The sequence below is a fragment of the Leuciscus leuciscus genome (genome assembly GCF_965113295.1).
Source record: "Leuciscus leuciscus genome assembly, chromosome: 24".
Taxonomy (NCBI): domain Eukaryota; kingdom Metazoa; phylum Chordata; class Actinopteri; order Cypriniformes; family Leuciscidae; genus Leuciscus; species Leuciscus leuciscus.
This window is the reverse complement of record NC_138723.1, coordinates 24,576,742-24,600,662: the sequence shown is the minus strand read 5'-3', so window position 1 is coordinate 24,600,662 and position 23,921 is coordinate 24,576,742. Positions and strand designations below refer to the sequence as shown.

At 33.7% G+C, this 23,921-nt stretch overlaps 2 protein-coding genes across 3 annotated transcripts; both read right to left on the bottom strand.

The window, feature by feature from the left end:
• Positions 1-1,149: 1,149 nt before the first annotated feature.
• On the bottom strand, positions 1,150-10,671 carry tmprss2 (transmembrane serine protease 2). Its single transcript, XM_082158518.1, has 14 exons — positions 10,387-10,671; positions 10,162-10,260; positions 8,619-8,895; positions 6,742-6,834; positions 6,544-6,660; positions 6,301-6,430; positions 5,663-5,770; positions 5,126-5,169; positions 3,428-3,590; positions 3,186-3,355; positions 2,158-2,253; positions 1,868-2,010; positions 1,599-1,751; positions 1,150-1,451 (listed from the first exon to the last, which is right to left on the bottom strand). Exons 2-14 carry the CDS (start codon positions 10,177-10,179, stop codon positions 1,443-1,445), a joined length of 1,521 nt encoding a protein of 506 aa, XP_082014644.1. The 5' UTR covers positions 10,180-10,260; positions 10,387-10,671; the 3' UTR covers positions 1,150-1,442.
• A 2,548-nt stretch (positions 10,672-13,219) lies between these two features.
• acat1 (acetyl-CoA acetyltransferase 1) lies at positions 13,220-23,295 on the bottom strand. 2 transcript variants are annotated; one of them, XM_082158526.1, is made up of 13 exons: positions 23,140-23,295; positions 22,885-22,935; positions 22,661-22,778; positions 21,035-21,130; positions 20,789-20,889; positions 20,552-20,695; positions 20,219-20,369; positions 19,192-19,287; positions 18,778-18,891; positions 14,689-14,753; positions 14,453-14,610; positions 14,204-14,356; positions 13,220-13,975 (listed from the first exon to the last, which is right to left on the bottom strand). In XM_082158526.1, the coding sequence occupies exons 1-12, from the start codon at positions 23,209-23,211 to the stop codon at positions 14,236-14,238; spliced, it is 1,287 nt and encodes a 428-aa protein (XP_082014652.1). In that variant the 5' UTR covers positions 23,212-23,295; the 3' UTR covers positions 13,220-13,975; positions 14,204-14,235. The 2 variants fall into 2 exon arrangements, with proteins under 2 accessions (XP_082014652.1, XP_082014653.1); XM_082158527.1 differs by lacking the exon at positions 13,220-13,975 and having other exon boundaries at positions 14,087-14,356; positions 22,885-22,932; positions 23,140-23,291.
• Between the last annotated feature and the right edge of the window lie 626 nt (positions 23,296-23,921).

Genomic DNA, 23,921 nt, shown 5'->3' with positions numbered 1-23,921 from the left:
AAATAATCAATTTGTTTACAGTCACAGACAATAAATAGTATAATAATATAAACAGTTAGTATAATATAGTCCTCAAAATATATTAATATTTAAGTTAAAACAATCATAAAGATATACTAATATCCATGTTTCTTGTCAGCTACCCATATACAAACTTAAATACTGCGTCACATATTTTATGCTACACATTTGAACTTTGTTTTTATATTTGGACTTTGACATTTATTATATTTTTAAAAGATTTTATAATATATTAAATAAATGTTTATATTTAATATTTTTATGTTTTAACTATTTTATATATGACTGGATATTATTATATTTTGAGGAATACATATGATAATACCAAAGTTCACATATAAAATCTTTAATTATATAATTCAATTACAATAAATAATATATTTTAATAAGATTTTATATATGAACTTTGATATTATCATATGTATTCCTCAAAACATGAAAATACCCAGTCATATATAAATTTGTCATATATACATTTTGTATTATTTGTATATATATTTGAGGAATATATTATATTACTATATAAATGTTTAGATTTGAACTTATTTTTTTTGTGTTCAAATTTATATAAGGCAGGATATTATATTTTGAGGAATACATATGATAACATCAAAGTTCATATTTCATATATAAAAGCTTATTAAAATATAATAAATAATGTCAAATTCCACATATAAATTAAAAAACATTATAAAACACAAATGTGTAGCATAATTGACTCAGTATTTTAAGTAATTTTAAATATGGGTTGTAATTTCGAGACAGCTTGAAAAAAATATATTCATAAAAATTACTTTAATGTGAAGGCAAACCAAGTGATTAAAAATGGTGAAAAAAATTTAAGTATGGTAGAGGACCTAAGATACATACTTTCCTTTATACATTTATATACATTCTAACCTAAAAATATTGATGTAGTTAAAAACAAGAACAACTATCCATAAAGCTTTATAATAAAAGTATTGTTTTGCAATACAGTCTGTCCACAGTGCTGATGGGAGCGGTTAATATTGCTGTCACACCCTATTACATTGTCAAATAGCCTATTGCAATAATGTAAATATGAACTGTTGCAATATCAAAGAAACCCAGAAGAAAGAAATTTGCCAGTGACGCACAACACCATCATCAAGTGTAGATTTTTATGTAGTCATTTGTACAACTGTGTTCTTTATACAAAACATACTTTCAATTTTTTTTTTCATATTGTAGCATACTGTGGAATTCACTTCATTGGCACTAGTGAAAATAAATAAATGGTTCTTTTAAATTGATCGGAAAACATTGAAACATGAAAACAAAAAGTAAAATGAGCAAAAACAAGAATACAAAAAAAGTCTCATGGACACGGTTACAGTTCCTTCGTTTCATTGGTTTGGATCAGTGGCTCTTCTCAAAACTTCTTTATATAAATATAAAAGCTAATATTTCTGAAAAAGAATGAAAAGAGGTGTTTTAATAATAATACTAAATATTATAAATTAATTGTATATTTTATAAAATAACTAATAATAATAATAATAATAATAATAATACATTTTCTGTGACACAGTTTGGATTTTTATTTGAATTCTTACCCGCATTTGTTCATATATCCAGTCAAGGAAGTAGGTCACATTTCCGTAGACTCCGGGCTTGTTTATGAAAGCACATCCATCACCCCAGCTAGTGTCCCCAACCAGCCACCATAGAGAATTCTCCTTTGTGACCAGAGGACCCCCACTGTCCCCCTGTGTGGAACAGCACTTATTTAATTGTAGCACATATATTACATTTACAGTACTCTAATTTACTCTTCTGAATGATCGAGCAGCATCTAAGTGTGTTTATCCAGAGTGTTTCTGACCTGACAGGAGTCCACGCCACCCTCCAGCTTGCCAGCGCAGATCATGGTGTCTGTGATTTGTCCGTTATACACCGGTCGGCTGTTACATGTCGTTCTGTCGATTAGCCAAATTTTGGCTTCTTGTAGGGATTCTGAGGGAGGTCCTTTAAGAAAACAAAGAATTTGCTTGTCAAGCGTTTCAATTTCTGAGATTTTAGAGAGCTGACATGACTTAAATTCTGTCCGATTTTATTCACGGCACATGCATTAGGATCTGTTGCGATTTGCTCTTTTCAAAAAAAGTTTCAAACCTCCACTTCGCAGTGCCCCCCATCCTGTGACGTAACTTTCCCGCGGAGCAGAGAAGTACATGCCTTTATTGGGCAAACACACTGGCCTGACGTTTGCTGAAACAAGATACATACAAAACAAAATGAAAAACTGTCATCATCCAAACCTTTCTTCTGTAAACACAAAAAGAGGTATTTTGTAGAATGTTCAAGCTGCTCTTCATTTCCACACAACGGAAATGGTCGGAAAAAGCTTTGTAAAAGTGGTCCATACAACGTCTGACTTCTGAAGTAATTTGTGTGAAGAACAGGTCATCATATAAATCGTTATAATTAAAATAATTCTAGAGCATTATACAAAATTTTCAAGCAATAATAACAAAATAATGAAATGGTTTGAATAGGGTAAACTTAAACAAATTAGTTCAATTAACTTTTATGAGTATTTAGTACTTTATTTTTATTTTTAGTTCACCAATCTGGCACATTTTTAATTTATTTAAAATTTATATTTTATATTATATTTATTATGTATTGTTAAATGTAATGTTAAATATTAACATTAACATAAATTAACATTTTTAATTTATAAAAAATGTGTCATTTTTAATAAATGTGTCACATTTAATGAAAAAACTATCAGAGCAAGCTTGAAACCAGTGGTGTTATGTTTAACTAAAACTAAAAGTATATAAAAAGAAATGAAAAGCTGAAATTAAATAAAATAAGATTTTTTTAATGAAAAAAATAATAATAATGAAAAAATGAAATTTGAAAATGTTGACTTGGTGAGCAACTGACATAAAAATACGCTTACGATGAAATACTAAAATAACAAACTAAAATGGGAAAAAACATATAATAAAAATGTCAAATTAAACTAAAATTAAACTGAAAACTGAAAATATAACCAAAATAGTAATAAACACTATAATAGTACATAAATAATACTAAAAAAAAATGCTTCTATTTCCTTTATTGTCAGTATTATTAAATTATAATGAAATTATCTTATTGGCTGGGAAATAAACGTGAAAATTCAGTCTTACATGTAATTGAGAGTGGACTGTTTAGCTTCATCAGTGCAATGTCATTTTCGTTGGTTCTTGGATCAAAGTCGTGCTTGACAATTCGGCCTACAGAATTGCCGCCGGCGAGCCGCATCTCGCTACGAGTCAGATATCCAGCATACACGGTCCAATCCCTTGCATTTGAAATCCTACACAAGTTTGTCATTTATTAGAGTTCATCATAGCTTGTTGAATGAGATGGACTAAATGAAAGCACTTACTCTTGAACACAGTGAGCTGCAGTGACGATCCAGTACGGGGTAATGACAGACCCACCACACAAATGCCTTCCGGAAGCTTGCAGGCTGACCTGCCATGGCCACACCCCCTTCGACTTCACCTCGACTCCCCCCACGATTCGGCTCCCGCTGCTCCGTCCACAATCTACAATAGAATTCAGGAAACCGCATTAGTATATGTGAAAATTTAATTTTCCTAGCTACAAACTATACTTGTATAGTTCACCCAAAAATGGAAATTATCACAAATGAGAGTGAGTTAAAGACAATGACAAATTTGTAAATAGGGATCAGTGTTATTTTAATACAATTTATAACTCTTAGAATATTTTTTTAAAGCTACAATATGTAATTTTTTCTGCCGCTAGGGGTCGCTAACCTCTTACAATAACAAAGGCGTAGGTTGATGACGCATAAGCGGAATTATGGAACTTGCCGTCATGCCGAAGGATCCAATAATGTTTATGGATGAGTGAATACATTGATGTTTTTAACATGACTGTGGCATGAAGCAGGGCACGATTGCTAATGAGAGATATCAGCGCCACATGCGAGTCCCGCGGAAATAAAATTTAATTCTACCGAACTACCCACAAGTGCAGAATTACTACTCACACAGGTCAGTTTATTTGACGAATTAAACTTGTGAGGTAACGCAGCGCTGTTTCACTTGGTCTACACTATCACACTAAACTGCATTTGAGTGTGTTGAAAGTTATAATGTTATTCTGTGTGTTAGTTTGTCTGTATGAGACTAGCAGTAAGCTAGATCAACATTAGAATAACATACAGATCATATTCTAACATTTCATCATATTGCGCAATATAACATTGATTCGTTTTATGTACATTTGCTCACCTGTCCAATAAAGCGGGTGGAAACCAGGGATAACACGGATATTACGCCATTGACAGGCGACAAGTGAACATGGACGAGCCATTATTTAAAATTGGAATCTCTCGGAAATTAAAAATCTTTGGGAACTTTTGGGATATTGTAATTACAGAACTGCAGGAAATATATCACACTGTGAAAGTGTTTTTTGGATATTTTATTACAAAATTCTTAAATATTGTACCTTTAATATTTTGAATTAGCTTTTACTTTTATATTTTCTTTTTTTCATTTAAATTTCAGATGTAGTAATGCTTTTATGTGCTTTTGTCATTTTCATTAAAACAATTATTTCAGTTTTAGTCATTTTAGTACTTAAACTTATTTATTTCAGTGAGCTGCCAAGGTACCGGTATTTCTAAATTTCGATTAGGTTTTTCTTATATTGTTATTATATCTAATATTTATTACTATATTTTTTTCTATTACTATATTTTATTTATTTAATACTTATTTTTTCAGCTTAATTAAAGTAACATTAAACTTTTTTTTAATTCGTTTTAGTTTAGGTTTTAGTTAAAGCTAACAATAATGACTGGGATGAATTATTCATTGAAGGTAATTTAGCCACAGTCAAACTAACCTAACCAACCAAAGAAGTTTGTAGATACACTACATCAAAAATAGCTATCTACATTGTAGCTCCCAACAAGGAATTTTGTTTTATTACATTTTTTATTTGATTAAATAGCATGCAGAGAAAATAAACTAATAAAACCCCTAAATATTTATTTCATTACAAAGAAAGATTTTTTTTTAAAAGAGATGGAAAACTATTATCTTACCAATACATTTGAGTGCCACGGCTTTGTTAGATGGACAGTCTGAACTGAATTATCATAAGAGAAACATAAAAGGATTTTTAAACAAGCTGATTATAGGGGATAAAAAACATAATTAACCAATAATTAATGTAAACCGTAATAAAATAACCAAAAGTGTAAAACCTAAACAATGTGAAGAACTGAACAGTCTGTATAAAAAGTCAGTAACTCTTTACAATAGTCTAATTTATTAACATTTGTTAATGCATTAATAACAATGATAATAACAATAACAATGATTACCTTTGATAATGTTAGTTAAAAAATGTTTTGATGTTCATGTTAGTTCACAGCATTAACTTATGTTAACAGATACAAATTTTGATCTTAAAATTGTATTAGTAAATGCTGAGAATAACATTAAAGATTAATAAATGCTATTGAAGTATTGGTCATTGTTAGTTCATGTTAACTAATGTAGCTAGCCTATGTTAACAAATGAAACCTTATTGTAAAGAGTTACCAAAGATTCTGTGTAAGCTGAACTCTGTGACACACCTTTTACTGAGAAAACTTTGTGTGGACATATTGAGAGAATCTGTCTTCACCATCATGTAGTCCAGTAATTCTCTGGAGTAAAACTCCTCGTAACCCACATATCTGTCCCTGAAGATAAACCACAAACAAACACACAGCACATATTACAGTTCATTCAAAACACATTCAGTAAACTTATTAAACACGTCACTGTACGGATACACTACTGTTTAGAAGTTTGGGGTCGGTAAGATTGTTAAATGTTTTGAAAAATACAGTAAAAAAACATAATATTGTGAATTATTATTACAATTTAAAAAAGGTGACACGTACAGCATCATTACTTTAGTCTTCAGTGTCTCATGATCCTTCAGAAATCATTCTAATAAACAGATTTGCTGCTCAAGAAACATTTATTATTATTATCAATGTTGAAAACAGTTGTGCTGCTTAATATCTTTATGAAAACCTTCGATGAATGTGCAAATGAACAGCATATATTTGAAATAGAAAACTTTTGTAACATGACAAGTTTCTTTACTGTAACTTTTAATTATTTCATTGTGTCCTTGCTTAATAAAAGTGTTAATTTCATTGGGGAAAATGTCATACTCCTTTAATTGTAGTACTTCCACTGAGATGAATCACACAATCATTACCTCTTGTATCCGATCTCCTCACATGCTTGAATTCCGAGGTTGTCATTCCATCCATCTGAACACACATACTCCCATTTTTGGTTCACATTTGAGTACATCTGAAGGAGGAAATTAGATCCATACAGACGAACTGCAAAAACAACAACAAAGAAAGAAGTTTAGTTGTATACTGGGTTTACTAAAGAGGGCATCATCGATTGGGATCAGGAAAGTCATGGTTTAACATATGTAAGGAATTCTTACAACAATGAGCTTCATCTCCCCCTGATGGACAGTCCAGCTTACCGTCACACCACTGCGAATTGCTGACGCATTTGTTATCTGCTTTACAGAGCCGCCCTTGCAAACACTCAAACATACCTGTTGGTGCAGACAGAGGACATCAGAACAAGAAACAACGGGTGGATGTATTGTATGAAAGCCAATGAGAGAGTTTCTTACCATAAAACCAAAGCACCGCAACTATGATCCCAGCAATGACCAGTAGGGTGGTGACTGTGCCAATGATCCATGGCCATTTTCTTCTCCTGGAAGCTGTCAGAGAATCAAAGTTTATAAAAACCAAAACTAAAAAAAAGCATTTAATAATAAATACCTTAAATGGCTTTCAAATCCATTAAATATTAGGGATAGTTTAAAAATATTGATTTCTTGATTCTCATTTTGATACACCACTATTGATTATTAAATCCCATGAATCAATCTTTTTAGTCTGCTTTGTTTTCAGGTGATGCATGAACAAAACTTCACTAAACATTATGTGTAGCACGCCTCACATCCAATAAATCGCATTAAGCTTTGAGCTTTGTTACTTTTGATAAGAATTAAGTGTGCAGCTTTCAAATTCTGGAAATTTTATAACAAAATGTAAACAATAAATACCATTTTGGCCAGGCCTGACTCCAGCTTTGAGAAGCAAGAACCAAGTGATATTCCTGGTGGGCCAGAGGTGTTCCGTTAACTGGGGATGGGCATTTTTCAAAAATATTATATTCGAATATTCGTTCATTTAAATGTCGTTTAACGAGAAATACGTTTTTTTTTTATATATATATATATTAGTTTTTGTCACCATTTCTGAACAAGCTTACATTAGACAATATACACAACAAGTTGACTATATATCTTAAGGTTTTCTTTTAGTTGAAAACATTTAACAATGTGTTAAAAATTAAGCAGCACGAACGGAAAAAACGCTAATAAAGCAGACTGCGCAGTAATCGTACAGAACCTGTACATGCACTCGAGTCAGCATTATCGTGTTTAAATTGTTTCACGTTCATGTTGAGAAATACAATAATATCCACATGCTCGAGTGAGAAAACTCGCTGCGCTGACAGACATTGCAGAGACACAGTGTGCAAAATGTTACTAACAGCACTTTATGTTTTCTGTTCTTAAACCTGTCTCCCTCAACGAAACTTAAAGGAAGCATATGTCTCAAAATCATTTTGCTACCAGGAGATATCATCTCGGATCACGATTCCCTCGGGGTACAGCTGCGCTTCGCTGCAGTCGTTAATACAGTGATGGACAGCTGTTTCCTCGGTCGACTGGTGTTTGGATTTCATGTGATTTCTCATTGTGGTGGTGATATTATGATAACTCAGTTTCATTCATTAAAAGTAATCCCATTTTATAATATCATTTTCATCTAAGTAATTCCAAACTTCGCGAGGCAGACGACGACATTATGCGATCAAATACAATCCACTTGTTAAACACGCTCCACAGCGCCACCGAATGCATTTAATTATAACTGCGGGAAAAAAAATGTAAGAAAAAAAAAAATCGAATAGTATTTTATTTTTCGAATAATAATTAGGCTACAGATCGAATATTCGTGCACATCCCTACATTAACTAGATGCATTTTCCCCCCAACATTTTTTAAATCGTTTTTAATATTTGTTTTCCTAATATTTGCAGAACATAAATATAGGTCATAAATATAATTTTTTTTTTAGTAAGTGTAAAATGTTTGTTTAGATAATTATACCAGACATTATTTTATTTGGAGCTGAGCCTGGTTTTGGCACTCTTATGACGTGACAGATTGCTGTATCACCCTGGTAGCGCACGTGAACTGATAATATCATCATCTTTACTACTAGTTATAGCACGAAATAAATATGAATGAATATCAGAAGGTATGTTGAAAGAAACAGTACAATTGACCAAAATCGGTATCATGTCTCATGTAATCACTCAATTAGTGTTTAAAGCATGCATGGAAAGACGTGATTTGTAAACAAAATGTGGTATAATGTTACATTTCCCTCAGAAAAGCCATTCAGTGCCTTAAAAAGCATTAAATACCTCTATGAACCAGTTTAGCGCCACGGTGGGGTCCAGGTGTGGTCGTGTGGTAGGTACTAACAGGTGCTGTCTGAGGCACATACTGGTGCAGGTTCTGAGCAGGGGAGTATCTCTCTGAAGGATATGGCGGAGAGGGGTTCTGGTATAGTAACTGTGGGTTTTGGGGACCAGGGTACTGAGGTAATGCTGGGTTTATTCCAGAAGAAGGTGCAAATGGAGGGGGCCGCTGCGCCTCATGTTGGAAACCATGGTTCACCTGAGGACCATTGTCGTAGATCTGAAAGAATTTTTTTTTTGTCAGTTTTGTCAGTTTCTCAGGTTCAAAAAGCATTCGAAAACTATTTTGCTTCCATATTGTGATGTAATTCAGTGTGAAAAGGATATTTAACATACATAAGGAAATTATGAAAAGACTATTGTAGACAACAGTGCCCATGTTAATTACAGTATGACTAACAATAGCAATATATAAACTGTACCAGGAAATGATTGAAAATTAAATGAATGTTCATTATTTGAATCATTGCTCGCTACTTACTTTCAATGATAATAAAAAGACAGATATTTAACATGCAATTAATTGATAGTAATTCAAATAATTCATCTGATAAACATGTTAGTTCAACATTATACAAGCAGTAGACAGGAAATAAGCTTTACTCGCTTTTATCTTACAACACTGGTAAAAATAAAGATTTGCATTTCACATTTCATTTAGTCCACATGTCCAGTACAGGTTACTTGACATTGAATATATTATATACTGTAGTTTCCACCAGAATTATTATTCTTTTTTTTTAATCAATGTAATTGCTGAGTATAAATTACCATAATGACAACCACTATTATCATTAATAATAATATAATTATAATGAAGAAAGAAAAATGGTGGCAGGAACTATATAACATTCAATGTTAATATAAAACTCAGTGTTAATAAATTGCTGCATATCAAATACCATGAAAACATTTAAATGACATCGATAGTTCTCACCACAAAAAAAAAAAATATTTTCAATATTTAGCAATTAACATTGTTTAGTTACACAGTGTCCAATACCAGTACTGAATGAGTTAAAGTCTATTTTGATTTCATTTCAGTTTCACTCAGGCACAGTAATTAATCTATTCAAAAAACACTTCCCTATGAACATGACTTGAACACATATGAAAACAGCCCATTGCTGCCAAGACCAAACAGAAACTCACATGACCAAACACTTAAATCAGGCCATCAACCATTGTCTTGCTAATGCATTTCAATGTTATCTTTACAGTGTTTTTCATGCATTTAAATCAAACTTCCTTTCCGTTTTAAAAAAAAGATTAAAGGATCATCATGATTAATGATTCATTAGGTTCTCTTTGGTCAGGATAGTTAATGCTTTACAAATATACCTTATTTATTACCTGACAGTATCTCTGACAAATAACTCCTGCTTTATGAAATCAACAACAAACAAACGACATTGGTGACAGAAAGAAGAGGATAAACATGTTCAGATAGAAGTTAAGAGAGAGAAAAAATGTATTATGTCATTACCGGGTCATTATTCTTCATCTTTAGCCTTTGGCTTTGTTTGGACAGTTCAACTCAATCCAAAAAACTCCCGAACTTCAAGCTCAAACTAAAATCTGCTGACTGAACATACAGCAAAACAAACATTATTAGTCACAGAAAAGGCTATAGATCTGTATGAAATGAGTCCAACAGATTCTCTCTGACTGATACATATTATAAATTAGAATTACATACAGTAAAACTTACCTGACAGAAGGTTCTCCTACAGTGTTTGAGCTTTAGCGGACTCTGCGTCTGATGTGTGTATGTGTAATGAGCAGCCAATGCCACACCTTCGCTTGGTTAACCAGCTGAAACTCTCAATAGTCAGGTGTATGCAAATACAAAATATCCTCTGCTGACCTGAACTAAAACTTTATAACTACTGTAAGAGCATTGCAATGTCTTACTAAACAAATATAACACGTCTTATCAATACAGAACATATAGATAACACAGCATTGCATTCAAGTTTACCAACCAAATGAGGTGAGACAAAAATAGGCACGATATATGTAAAACTTTTGTCCATGTAAAAACGCTTCCTTCTGGCTCACTTCATGTTCACAGCTTTGAACATGAGGTATAATAGCAATATAAGATATTTAAAAAGATTGTTTTCTAAGCTTGAAAGCGCACATTTTCAACTTCCCTGTTTCTTAAACATCTAAATTCTGCCATCCTAATTCATTCATGCCAATAGCCTAGTCACTCATTACTTTTTTACATATAGGAGATATGATGTATTTTATATTATTTAAGCATCTGGAACCTAATTGGCTTGACAGAATTTTCAACTTCCAAGTGATGGGAATCCAAACTAACTTTACTTAACATTTTCTTATATTGAAATTGTTTATGTCCTACTCCTACTCAGGCTCTTAACGATGTCATGTCTTGGAATATCTGAAGGTTTTTCCTAATATCACACATCATTAAAACAGAACACATTTCATGCGGAAAACGTATTGTTTGGTCAATAACTCAAGAAGATCCATACTTTAAAGCTCTTGATTCGAACTTGTATTTGTACCATTCTTGTAATTGTTTAGCTGTAGCATTTGTTACAATAAAGCTATAGTAAGACCATTGATGGCTCCTCATTAGGCCTGTTGACTTTTTTCCCCTTTTTCTTATTAATCTATAGCATTTGTTATGAAAAATAGCAACCTACACATTTAGAAACTCTATAGCTGCAACATGCCATAGTTGTAATATAAATCTATAAATAGCCTAATAAAATTACCTACTATAAATTCTACAAGTTAGACAACATTTACCACAATAAATACAATAAAATGTGATCAATTCTATTTTGGTCCTTTATGTTGGTGCAGTTTATGTTTTCCCCTTTTCATCATGATTTTAGATCATGTTTGACTTTCTCTATAGCGTTGTAAAGTTGTAACTTGTCAATAGAATTTAAATGTTGGGATGGTTGTACCTGCTAGTTTTAGGTATTAGGAAATAAAAATGAATAAGGGCAGCTAACTGTAAACATCATAAAAATCACGAGCATCATACAATAAATCATTTCGTACATTTTCCAGGAATCACCTGAATAATAAAAAGCTATAAAATCATTACAAGACTTATGTGATGAAAGTTTAGGACGCAACTAGACTTCCTGTTCAATTTCCAGATAGATGGTTCAAACATTGAGAAATCACTGTATTAAAAAACAAGCTGTAAATATAATCTGTTGACTACGATAAAAAGGCAATTTCCCAAACTCAGCTATCACACAGGGTCAATAACGTCCCTGCTGTTATTCAGTAACTCAGTCAATGGACATCACAAAGCATCCTGTTAATATTTGACCCGATCCTATATCGGTTAGACTGAAGCACAATGACTTTTCAATGACAAATAGAAGCAATTGATAATTGTAAGCTGATAAACAGTCTCTGTGTACTTGGCAAAACTAACATACAGAGTTATGTGACGTGACAAGTGTGGTGAATTATGTGACGTGACAAGTGTGGCGTCAGAAGGTGGAGACAGATTTTTTTCCGCAAGGTGGAGCTTTTTGCTGTAACAGGTTCTCTGGAAAAACACAGGATTCCTGGTGTCAGCCCAGAGAATAGCTGGGACAAAGTTAACACATTTGTGTTAAACAGTTAACAGGTGTCTAAAAAGGTAACATGACTGAAAAACGTCTCTTCAGAACAACATACTACCACACTACTCTATTTCTGCAGTATATAGTATCTATACGGTGCACAGCATGCACATTTTCCATTTCCAGTAACAGCAAGTAATTAAACATTTTCAAAGCTCTTCTTGAATCATTATTTGATTGGGTTAAAATGCAACATGAGGAGGTCATTTTACAACATAGCATTCTAGTCTGAAATGTGACTCGCGTAAAAATGCTTCCGGTCCATTTAAAGACACAGACGGTGTACTACAGGAGAAAAGGCCACATTTAAAATATGCCAATTAGGCATTGTATCAAAAATTATATAGATTTCACAGAAAATGTCAGAACTTTACAGGGATACTCCAGCCAAAAATGTTAATTCTGCCATAATTTACTCAACATCATGTCATTCCAAACTTGTGACTGACTTTCTTCTGTGGAACATAAGAAGAAATGTCTGTGTTTTTTGTTTTGGTCCATACAATGGAAGTATTCTTCTTTTGTGTTCTGCAGAAGAAAAAAAAGTCACAAGTTTGGAACGACATGAGGGTGAGTAAATAATTCTTAAAAATGTTTTGCGTAGTTTATGTTTAATGTGATCAACACATCTTAGTTTATATCTCATTTTGTTTTCTAATTGACAGACCATTTGTCAAGACATTTAACAAAATATCTAATAACACAGGAAAATGAATAAATAAAGTATGTAAATAAACATACAGTAGTGGCCAAAAGTGATGTCTGGAGGGGATTGGTGTTTAATGAGCCTTCAAGTTTGATTAAACCATACAAATATGAGAAACATATCTGATATTTTTTTAATATTTTAAATATGAGGGAGGAACAAACCTTAAGGTTAAGGTATTTATCTGACAAAATTATTAGGCAAAAAGAGGGTAAACTACAGCCACAGGTTTTATTTTACTATGCAAAAAATGCATAGACAAACCAAAAGCTTACAGGAAACAGCATAGATTGACTCCAACATAATCAGTTAATAATATTTAGTTGACTCTCTCTTGTTTTTGCATGTTCATAATTTCTTTGTACGACAGCCTGTCCAAAAATCATGTCCACACAAATTGACATTTCATTGCGTTATGACATAAAACAATTGCATTTAATAATGACTATAAGCAAAATATCATTTAAAATGGGATTGAAAGATGCTAAACAATCATAATATAATAAAAATTAAATGTGTGCGAGTTCTGCTATTAGTTGCATTATCATCATCATCTTTATTATTTTTAACGTGGATGTTTTGTTTGTTTTTTTGGATGTATGGGGCCGGGGGTAAATTTCCAAAATATTGTGGAAAGTGAACATTTAAGTCCAAACCCTCACTTATGCATTGTCCATATCAATGCCTATAGTATCTGCAGCTTTCAATAATCACAAAGTAATAACTGTTTGTTCAATTTACAACTTACTTGTGGCATACATTAGTTTCAGGTCACTACTAGTCAGGTTGCCTCAATGGACCCTTTTCACATTTCCAGGGTTCTCAGTAACAGAAGTCATCATATGTAAACTTCTATAGTTTACAATGTTAATTATTGGCGAAATGCATCATCACAGTCTGAAAACTGAAAAGGGTTCATCAGCAGCAGAGCTCAAAGCACGTTCTCCATCTGGTGTTCTTGAGGGGAACTGCAATATAATTTTTCTTATGAGTATAATCATTATAACTCTCAGCATCAACAAAAACAATCAATAGTCTCTTTTATTGCAGTTACAGATTTTAACAATTATTATATTATAAACAATAACAATTATAAACACTTTCATTACATTGACTGCACAGAATAAATATTACCATTTGGGAAGCATTGCTACGTTTTCCCCCTTTTTAATTAAAAAAACATGACCTTTTCTGACCTTTGATATGATATTAAGTGCAATCTCAAGTCCTAATATTTCTGGATCAGAATGGAGGAAGCGCCGCCTCCTCCATTGCAGATTCCAGCCAGTCCGTACTGTCCCGATTTCAGATTGTGCACCATGTGTCCTACGATTCTCGCCCCTGACATTCTAGAAATCGCAAAACCGTCACATTAATTATCACGCAAATCTAATTCCAGTATGTCAATGAAGTGAACAGTGATGCATGAGAAGGATGTTGCTTACCCAATTGGATGTCCGAGGGAAACTGCTCCTCCATTGATATTGACTTTGCTGGGGTCGATGTCTAACATCTTGATGTTGGCCAGCACCACAACACTGAAGGCTTCATTGATCTCCCACATGGCAATGTCTTCTTTCTTCAAACCGGCCGCCTTCAGGATCTGCACAACATAGATGTTATTACACTGAATTACTTCAAAAACACGCCAGCTTTGCAATTAAGACAACTATTAGCTCACCTTAGGGACGGCAAAGGCTGGAGCGATAGGGAAGTCGATGGGGGCGACAGCAGCATCAGCAAAAGCTGCAAATTAACATAAAATTGCGGTCCAGATGTGTAGGAAAAGCCAGCAAACATGCATTATCCGACAAAATTAGTAGGAATGCAACCAACTCAACTATATTTTTCAGTAGCATGACAGTAAGTCAAGTCAAGTCAAGTCAAGTTTATTTGTATAGCGCTTTTCACAATACAGATTGTATCAAAGCAGCTTCACAGTATTAAATTAAAATAATACAACAAAGTTTGTTTCAAGAGGAATTTATTGATTGATACAATTAAATTAAATATCCCCAAAATATCCCCAACTGAGCAAGCCAAAGGCAACAGTGGCAAGGAACCGAAAAACTTCATCAAGTGACCTAATGGTGTCCTAAAACTCCATCAGGTGACCTAATGGAGAAAAAAAAAAAAACCTTGGGAGAACCCAGGCTCAGTCGGGGGCCAGTTCTCCTCTGGCATTTATGAGCTAGAGGCCGGATTGTAGTTTGAACTGTAGGATTATATGAATGCCTGGCTGAAGAGATGCGACTTTAATCTAGTTTTAAACTGGGAGAGCGAGTCTGAGCAACGAACAGTATCAGGAAGACTATTCCAGAGTTTTGGAGCCAAATGTGAGAATGCTCTCCCTCCTTTGGTGGTTCTGGATATCCTAGGTATGACCAAAAGCCTTGAATTTAGTGATCTTAAAGAGCGCGATGGATTATAGGGTGATAAAAGATCCGTTAAATAGACTGGAGCTAAGCCGTTTAGGGCTTTATAAGTCAGTAGCAATACCTTATAATTAATACGGAACTTTATAGGTAACCAATGCAGTGATGATAAAATCGGTGTTATATGATCATATTTTCTTGATCTAGTAAGAACTCTAGCGGCGGCATTTTGGACTAACTGTAGCTTGTTTATTGAGGATGCAGGACAACCACCTAGTAAAGCATTACAGTAATCCAGTCTCGAGGTCATGAATGCATGAACTAACTTTTCTGCATCAGAAACTGATAGCATATTACGTAGCTTAGCAATGTTTCTAAGGTGGAAAAATGCTGTTTTTGTAACATATGAAATATGATTTTCAAAAGACAGGTTGCAATCGAGTATAACACCCAGGTCTTTTACTGTAGAGGATAAAGTAACAGGACATCCTATGATGTTAAAGTTGTATTGTGCGAGGTTTTGTGGGCGGTTTTTTGAACCGATAAGTATTACCTCTGTCTTGTCTGGATTTAATAAAAGAAAATTACGCATCATCCAATCTTTTATATCTTTAACACACTCTGTCAATTTGGAAAATTTTGCGTTTTCATCCGGCCGTGATGAAATATATATTTGAGTGTCATCAGCATAACAATGGAAACTAATTCCATGTTTCCTTATAATATTTCCAAGTGGCATCATATATATTGAAAATAACAGAGGGCCTAATACAGATCCCTGCGGCACTCCATAGTTTACTGGAGTTATGATCGATTTTTCTCCATTTAAATAGACAAAATGGTAGCGGTCAGTAACACAGCTGTTTAGTCAAAACAGCAGTTTTCCCCAATAAAAAGCCATTTTTTCCAAGAAGCAGTGATGTAGCCTATTAAAAATGCTAAAAAGAAGCATTACTCCCCTTCAGGTAGCTTTAATTATCTGTAACTATCCCCAAACTTTTGTATCGGCCAAAAATGTGTCTTAGACCCTTATCATATTAAGTTTATAATTCATTTATTACTATTCCTTGCACATTTTACATTCATAAATGAAAAATGTATACCAATCAGGGTTTCTGCAGGGTTTGGTCAGTCAAATTTAAGACTTTTTAAGACCTTTTTATGACCATTATGATTGAAATTTATGACCTACACGAATTACGAAAAATCATTAAAATTCCTTTCAAAAGTTTTTTTTTTTAATTGACTTTCATTGAAAGTAACAAGATGTATTATTTAAATGCCTAAAGACAGCTCCAACGCCTTCTTACCCAGTGTGCAATATGCTTGATACTGATTATTTGCAACAGGCTTGAGCCAACTACTAAACACACCATCTTTGAGCCATGGCTCGTTAAATGTACACTTTCCCATTGTGATAGACCGGGAGATTTCAGTTAGGGCTGGGCAATATGGCCAAAAAAAATTATCACGATAATTGTTTTATATTAGTCAATATCGATAATTATCACGATAAATGTCAAATCTTTATTTCTTTCAAGTTTAAAGGCAGACTGTTGCTTCTAAGTGAAAGTTGTAGAAACCAGAGCTTTAATTGTGGTTTTAAACTAACTTTACTCTTTATTGTCAGAAAATATAATGACAAACACTTGCTAAAACAGGTGAACATTTCACAAATCTGAGGTAGGACATTCAAACATTTGTCATTTGTCCTTAACAAAATAAATATCTTTATTGGGAAAATAATTACTTAGTTTCTGCATGTGCTAATAGGGGCCAAGTCTTGAAACAGGTTTGTGTTGCCTAACTTTGATGGCACATATCTTCAGGAAATGTATGAAAAACAGTAGCCTAAATACATTATTAAATACTGTAAATATTCCATTAGTCCTTTAATACATTATCAGCACTAATAATATAATAAAATTCAATATGTATATCCCACATGGTGCAGTTAATATTACTAGGCTAACGTTACAGTAAATCCATGATAAATGATGGGAGATTGTAGACGGAAAAGCCTTCAGACTGTATCGTTGTGCAGAGTTTCTCCTGTTGGTCAGCGCTGTTTAATCTGCCTTTAAACTGGTTTAAATCACTGAGACAGTGTGTTCTTCGCTGAATTCAAGCACTTCTCACTGGATCTTGTGACCGAGACCGATCAGAGTAAACGCATCAGTTCTATTGAGCTCGCGCTGCGCTGCCGTTTGGACTTGGAGCCGAGCGGGTAAATGGTTCGTGTGGCGCGCGTTTCAAATGAGCGTTCCGCTTTTGGCGCATTTAACCTGTGCATTTAACATTATGCCGCCAGCGCATTTTCAGGCCAGGGGGAAAAAGCAATGGTAGAACCAACGAATGAACGAGCATATCAATTTAAGACGTGGCTAAATGAAATTTATGACCTTGTATGGAAAATCCGGACGTTTTTATGACTTTTTATGGCCTAAAATTCTGATGATTAAATTTAAGACGTTTTATGACTTTTTATGACTCCGCGGAAACCCTGACCAATATACCAAAAGAATACCAAGATGTTGATATATATTAGAATTTTTTAAAGAACACTTAAAATGTACCTGCTTGTTAAAATTGTACCTTGCGACGTTTATAAGATATTATGCTTTAGATTATTTCAAAATTGTATGCATTTTAACCCTCTAGGAATATTTAGGTTTTTTTATCTTTATGCTTGTAAATGTTGTTCGTTCCTGCAAAAACTCTTTTCAGATATTTAAAGAAATATGCAAACATTCATCAAACGGTAGTTTGACTGTAGCTTAACAACTTTATTTCAATTATTTACATTAAATTATTAAAGGGATAGTTCACCCAAAAATGAAAATGCTGTCATCATTTACCCTTCCTCAAGTTGTTCCAAACCTGTATGACTTTCTTTCTTCTGCTGAACACAAAAGAAGATATTTTAAAGAAAGTTGGTAATTAAACAGTTGCTGGTCCCCATTGACTTCCATAGTATTTTTTTTCCTACTATGGAAGTCAATGGGGTCCATCAGTCGTTTGGTTACCGACTTTCTTCAAAATATCTTCTTTTGTGTTCAGCAGAAGAAAGAAAGTCATACAGGTTTGGAACAACTTGAGGAAGAGTAAATGATGACAGCATTTTCATTTTTGGGTGAACTATCCCTTTAAAGTGCCTTTAGCATGGTGTTGTTATCCAATAAAGAATTCAGGTGGATGTTTCAGACATAGAGCATTGGCTAACAGCTAAAAAACTGTGATAAATACAATGGGACTAAAACATGTGATAAAAACATGAGCAAAATGTTGGGGTACAAAAACATTCCTACATAACTTGTCATTCCAATCATTGCAGTATCTGCTGAAATGTACAGAATACACCATAACATGATTTAAATAGGTGTGTATTGCCTCACCAACAATCTTCGCCAGCGGTGTGACGTTGAGCCTCTTTGCCGCATCTGCTGTCATGAGGACGAGAGCAGCCGCTCCATCATTCAGAGTACTAGCGTTGGCTGCCGTCACTGTGCCTGCAAAAACAAAGGTCTGCTCGTCTTTTGAACTGAAAACAATTCTTTATTATCCTCAAAGCATACGTTTAAAAATAGTGACACATGCATGACAAGAGATTATTAAAACAATGATTGACAATGTACTTTACAGATATCTTACAATTTTACAATATGCACTTTTTAAAAAGCTACAATCTTTAAGTACACTTAAGTGGCCTTTTATTTCAGGAATATTTTATTATCTGGAAGTACAGTTGTGCATGTTAGTAGAATTATGCAGACTTTTTCACAAAGGCTAATGAAGTGATGATCTTGTACCGTTCTCTTTCTGGAACACAGTTTTCAGTTTGGGGACTTTGCTGAAGTCAACCTTCTTATATTCTTCATCTTCCTTCACAACAATGTCTGGTTTTCCTGAGCAGTGAGAGAGAAGAATTGTTTAAATCACAATAATGGTGCATTTTAATATATTCAACATACATACACATATGTATAAAGTGTATTTTTGTGCTAGCGTATTCTTAGGGGTGGGACGAGATCTTGTGCCACGAGATATTAGCAGGACGGAGTTGAGTTTGTGGCAAATCCTTCAATAACGTGCTTGGTGCTCTCTGCATATGCAGTGAGTTAAGGTTACTTATAACGTTCATCTGGGAACACAATGTGTGCCACTTCACCAGATTTATAACGTAAATCATTTAAAAACCTATGCCAACACAGGGGAATACATCAATATGTTTTAAAATGTGCGAGTTGTTTGGCCAATATTAAACAAGGATTTGATCATGCAGTAAAGTGTAACAACAACAATTACCGGGCCTTCTGAGGACTCTGCAGGCATTTATTAATATAATGGACATTATTTTCTTGTTGATAATGTTACATCATGTATTTTAACAGTTGTTCAATAAAACCATGAACCAATTATTATTGCCTCATCATTGTTATTATATATGTATTTTAAGTAATTTTAGAAGCTATTGTTCACTTAGGTTTATTTTTATTACCACAAAAATTGTCCGGTTACTCGATTAATCATCAAATTAATCGACTGATTATTCAATTACCAAAATAATAATTAGCGACAGCACTAGATTAGTTCAAACATTTCAAAATGCACCTGCATTGTTTTGCATTTTGTGAAATTCAGTCGAATAAAAGACCAGTCATACATTTCGTCATTGAAGATTTCTTAAAAATGGTGTTAACATGTTTTTTTTCTTGTGAACCCAATATTGTGTAACGTCTTGTCTCATGAGATAATTATATCGTCACACCCCTAAGTATTTTAGCTCATATTAGGCAATTTTTTGCAAATAAAAAGGAATTAAACAGCTAAACCAACCTCTCTGAGGGATGCTCACAGGAACCACTTCCTTGGCCAGGATCCCAGACTCCCACGCTGCTTTGCTGCGGCTGTAGGAGTTGATGGCAAATGCGTCCTGCTCCTCCCTGGAGATGCTGCTGTTCTTGGCTGTGTTTTCAGCACAGTTTCCCTAAAATGGGGAAAATGGTGGCGTTGTACACAATCATGGCCTCGCCAGTGACATATGTCCAATGTTTCCACATTAATTCAACTTAATTCACTTCCTTTATTCACTTAATACTTATTAACAGGCTAAGCTATCATGCAAATACAATGCAATCGGTCTTACTGGTTTATAAAAAATGTACGTGCCATGTGGAATTTGTTGTAGACGTCCGTCAAACCGTCCTTAACAATCAGATCCTCCAGCTTCACTCCACCATAAGGGGGCGCTTCTCTGGCCATGACATATGGAACCTGAGACATGCTTTCCATTCCACCAGCAACCATCACATCCTGGGAGACATCATGTAGATTCACTCATTTTGCTTTATTAGCACGCTAAAGGCTCACTCTTTCACTTTATGGATCTCTGGTCTTCCACACTACCTGATGGCCACACATGAGACTTTGAGCGGCCAGCATGATGGACTTCATCCCAGAGGCACACACTTTATTGATGGTAGTTGCCTCAGTGGACAGAGGGAGACCTGCATGAGGAAAACAAACATTACACAATCCCAGCAGAACCAACATTAGCACTAAAACTTCTCTTTGAGAAGTTGCATTTGTAAATTCATCTCTGGCAAAGCACAAAAAAAAGAAAGAAAAGAATATGTATTATAAATCCCTCACCTGCACCCAGAACAGCTTGTCTGGTTGGTGCTTGTCCTTCTCCTGCTTGCAACACATTGCCCATGTAAACTTCCTTCACCTCCTCCAAAGGGATTCCTGTAATGACATGCAAACCTCCTAACATCAGGGAATTTTATCATACAGACAGCTAGAACAAATAAGACTTAAATTTTTTTATTTAATGACACTTATCTCATGAATATAATTGCATTAAATAATAATAATCAAACTAACTGGTATTTATTATATAGGCAAATAGCACACCGTTCTGATTTAAAGATGTGTGTTACTCAGGTTTTTATTATTATTATATTTTACATGATTATATATGCATATAATATTCACTACTGTTCAAAAGTTTGAAAAGTATGGTCAGTATGATATTGAAAGAAGTCTTGTGTGTTTATCAAGGTTGCATTTATTTGCTCAAAAATATAGTAAAACAGTAATATTGTGAAATATTATTATAATTTCAAATAACTGTTTTCTATTTTAGTGTATTTTAAAATGTAATTTATTCCTGTGATGCAAAGCCGAATATTCAGCATAATAATTATCCAGTTTTCAGTGCCACATGATCCTTCAGAAATCATTATTTATTATCATTATACATTTTGAATACATCTGTGCTGCTTAATATTTTTGTGGAAACAAATGTAAAAAAATTAGGATTCAAGTTCAAAGAACAAACTTTCTTTGAAATAGAAATCATTTATAGCATTATACATAGTCTTTAGATTTAATGCATCCTTGCTAAATAAAATTATAATTTTATTTGCTCTGAACCCCAACATTATTTTTTTTTTAATAATAATAACATTTATAATTTTATATAGATAGATAGATAGATAGACAGATAGATATAGATATATATAATCTCATAAAACTATATTTAATTATGGTATATTAAATTATTATATTCTTAAAATAAAATATAAAATTATATAAAATATATAAAATAAAATAAAATACGTATTTCTGCTAAGATTATCCGGCGCTGGATGCATTAACTGCTAAAACTAGTCTTCCAAGTTAGTCATCAAATTTTATTTAAGACTGTTCAAAACATTTTTTAAGTCAGTTACATAAAATTGTAGATTGGTCTAATTTGATACAGAAATTTGAAAAGTAAGACTGATAGAAATGCTTAAATGCAAGTCTGAGAACATGACCAGCTCCGAGTATAACGTCCATGGGTTGCCATCTCATATTATGGTTGAACACAGCATTAGCTCGTTGCTTTGGTTTAGGAGGAACTGTAAAAGACGACTGCTGTTTGTTTACAGCACTCAGTGACTGTGTCTACAAAGTGTTGATGACGTGTGATGTCTGCGCGAGCAGGGTGCGCGGAGGTATGGAAATAGATATGTTGAAAGGCAGGTAGGACATCGGACATTCGGACCGAATGCAATGACTGGACGAACATTTTTGGTCCTGCGGCTTCCACAGAAGATATTATATGTACATGTTATGATATTTAGACCACTTCTATTATTGATTGCCATCAGGATGTAGAGAGAGTTTCAACCAGTTTAACAAAAAGTGTTTATAAAACAAATTGCCTACCCTACATCTACATTTAACATAATGGATATGTTTATCATGCAATTGGCCCCAGAACTCTACCTGCTTTCTCAATGGCTCCTTTAATAGCAACGGAACCGAGTTTGGTGGCAGGTACTGTGGAAAGGCTTCCTTTGAAAGACCCCATCGGGGTCCTGACAGCACTGACGATGACAACTTCCTGTCCAGAGACAAATGAGAAAAGAAGATCATATTCACTGAATGCACACCTGACAGAAACAGTTCTGGCTCCATGAAGTGATACAATCGTATAACATTTTACTCACATTTAGAGATGGTCGTGTGCTGTAGGTCCTGTTTACATATTTATGTGCCTGCTAAGACATATTCATAAAATGGGTGTCCGTTGACATAATATCTGGTTATAGCATTTATATCAACAAAGACGACCTACAGTTTATAAAGAGAAGCGCAATATTTTAAAAGGTAAACAATGAAACAGGCCTGCAGTCAAACTGCTGCATGTGCCGTGAGTCGCAAAAGTTCGGCTATCAATAACTATTTATTTAGTTCAAACTCACCAGATGTCTGCACAGGTGTGTGCGCGTGCTGTAAAGGGTACTGGATGCCATAACTGCGATGAAAAACTGCATACACAGAAGAACAAATTTCACCTTCAAACCTCCGAATGGAGTGAACGTTAGCAGGGAGCAGCCAATCACGGCAAGAGGTGTGTCTGCATCACATGGCGACGGTCCGAAAGCATTATGGGTAGTGTAGTTTATGTCATAGTTGTTGAAAAACTTGAAAGTAGAGCATTACATAGGTGAAATCTTTTTTAAAACACTTTTAAAACGTTCTAAGAAATGTAATATTTGTCTCCATGTTGTTTTCATACATCTTTGAAATACTTTTATACCATTTTCGTGGAATAGCTAAAGTTTTGTTGGATTTAACAAAATGTGCCTTTTCATAAAAGGTTTTTAAATGTGTGATTTTGACACACAGTCCACTCTAACTTTGATTTGGCAGAGAAAAATCTGATATTAATAATAAAAATAAAATTGCTTCACTGCTTTATTTATTTATTTGTTTGTTTATATTATTATTTATTTGGTTATTTATTATTTATATTAAGAAATAGTAATAATAGAAGATTAGGCCTATGCCAAACTATGTAGGCTATGCCACTATTTAAAACGATTTGTGCCTTTTTTATAATCTTAAAGTTACACCATCTAGACATTTTTGACTTTACACTCCACAGTGTCTTATTCTATATTCAGAAACTGAAATATATTCATTATAAAAGAGTTTTTTTTAATTTTTATTCAGTTTTAATGCATTTTTAAACAGGTTAATA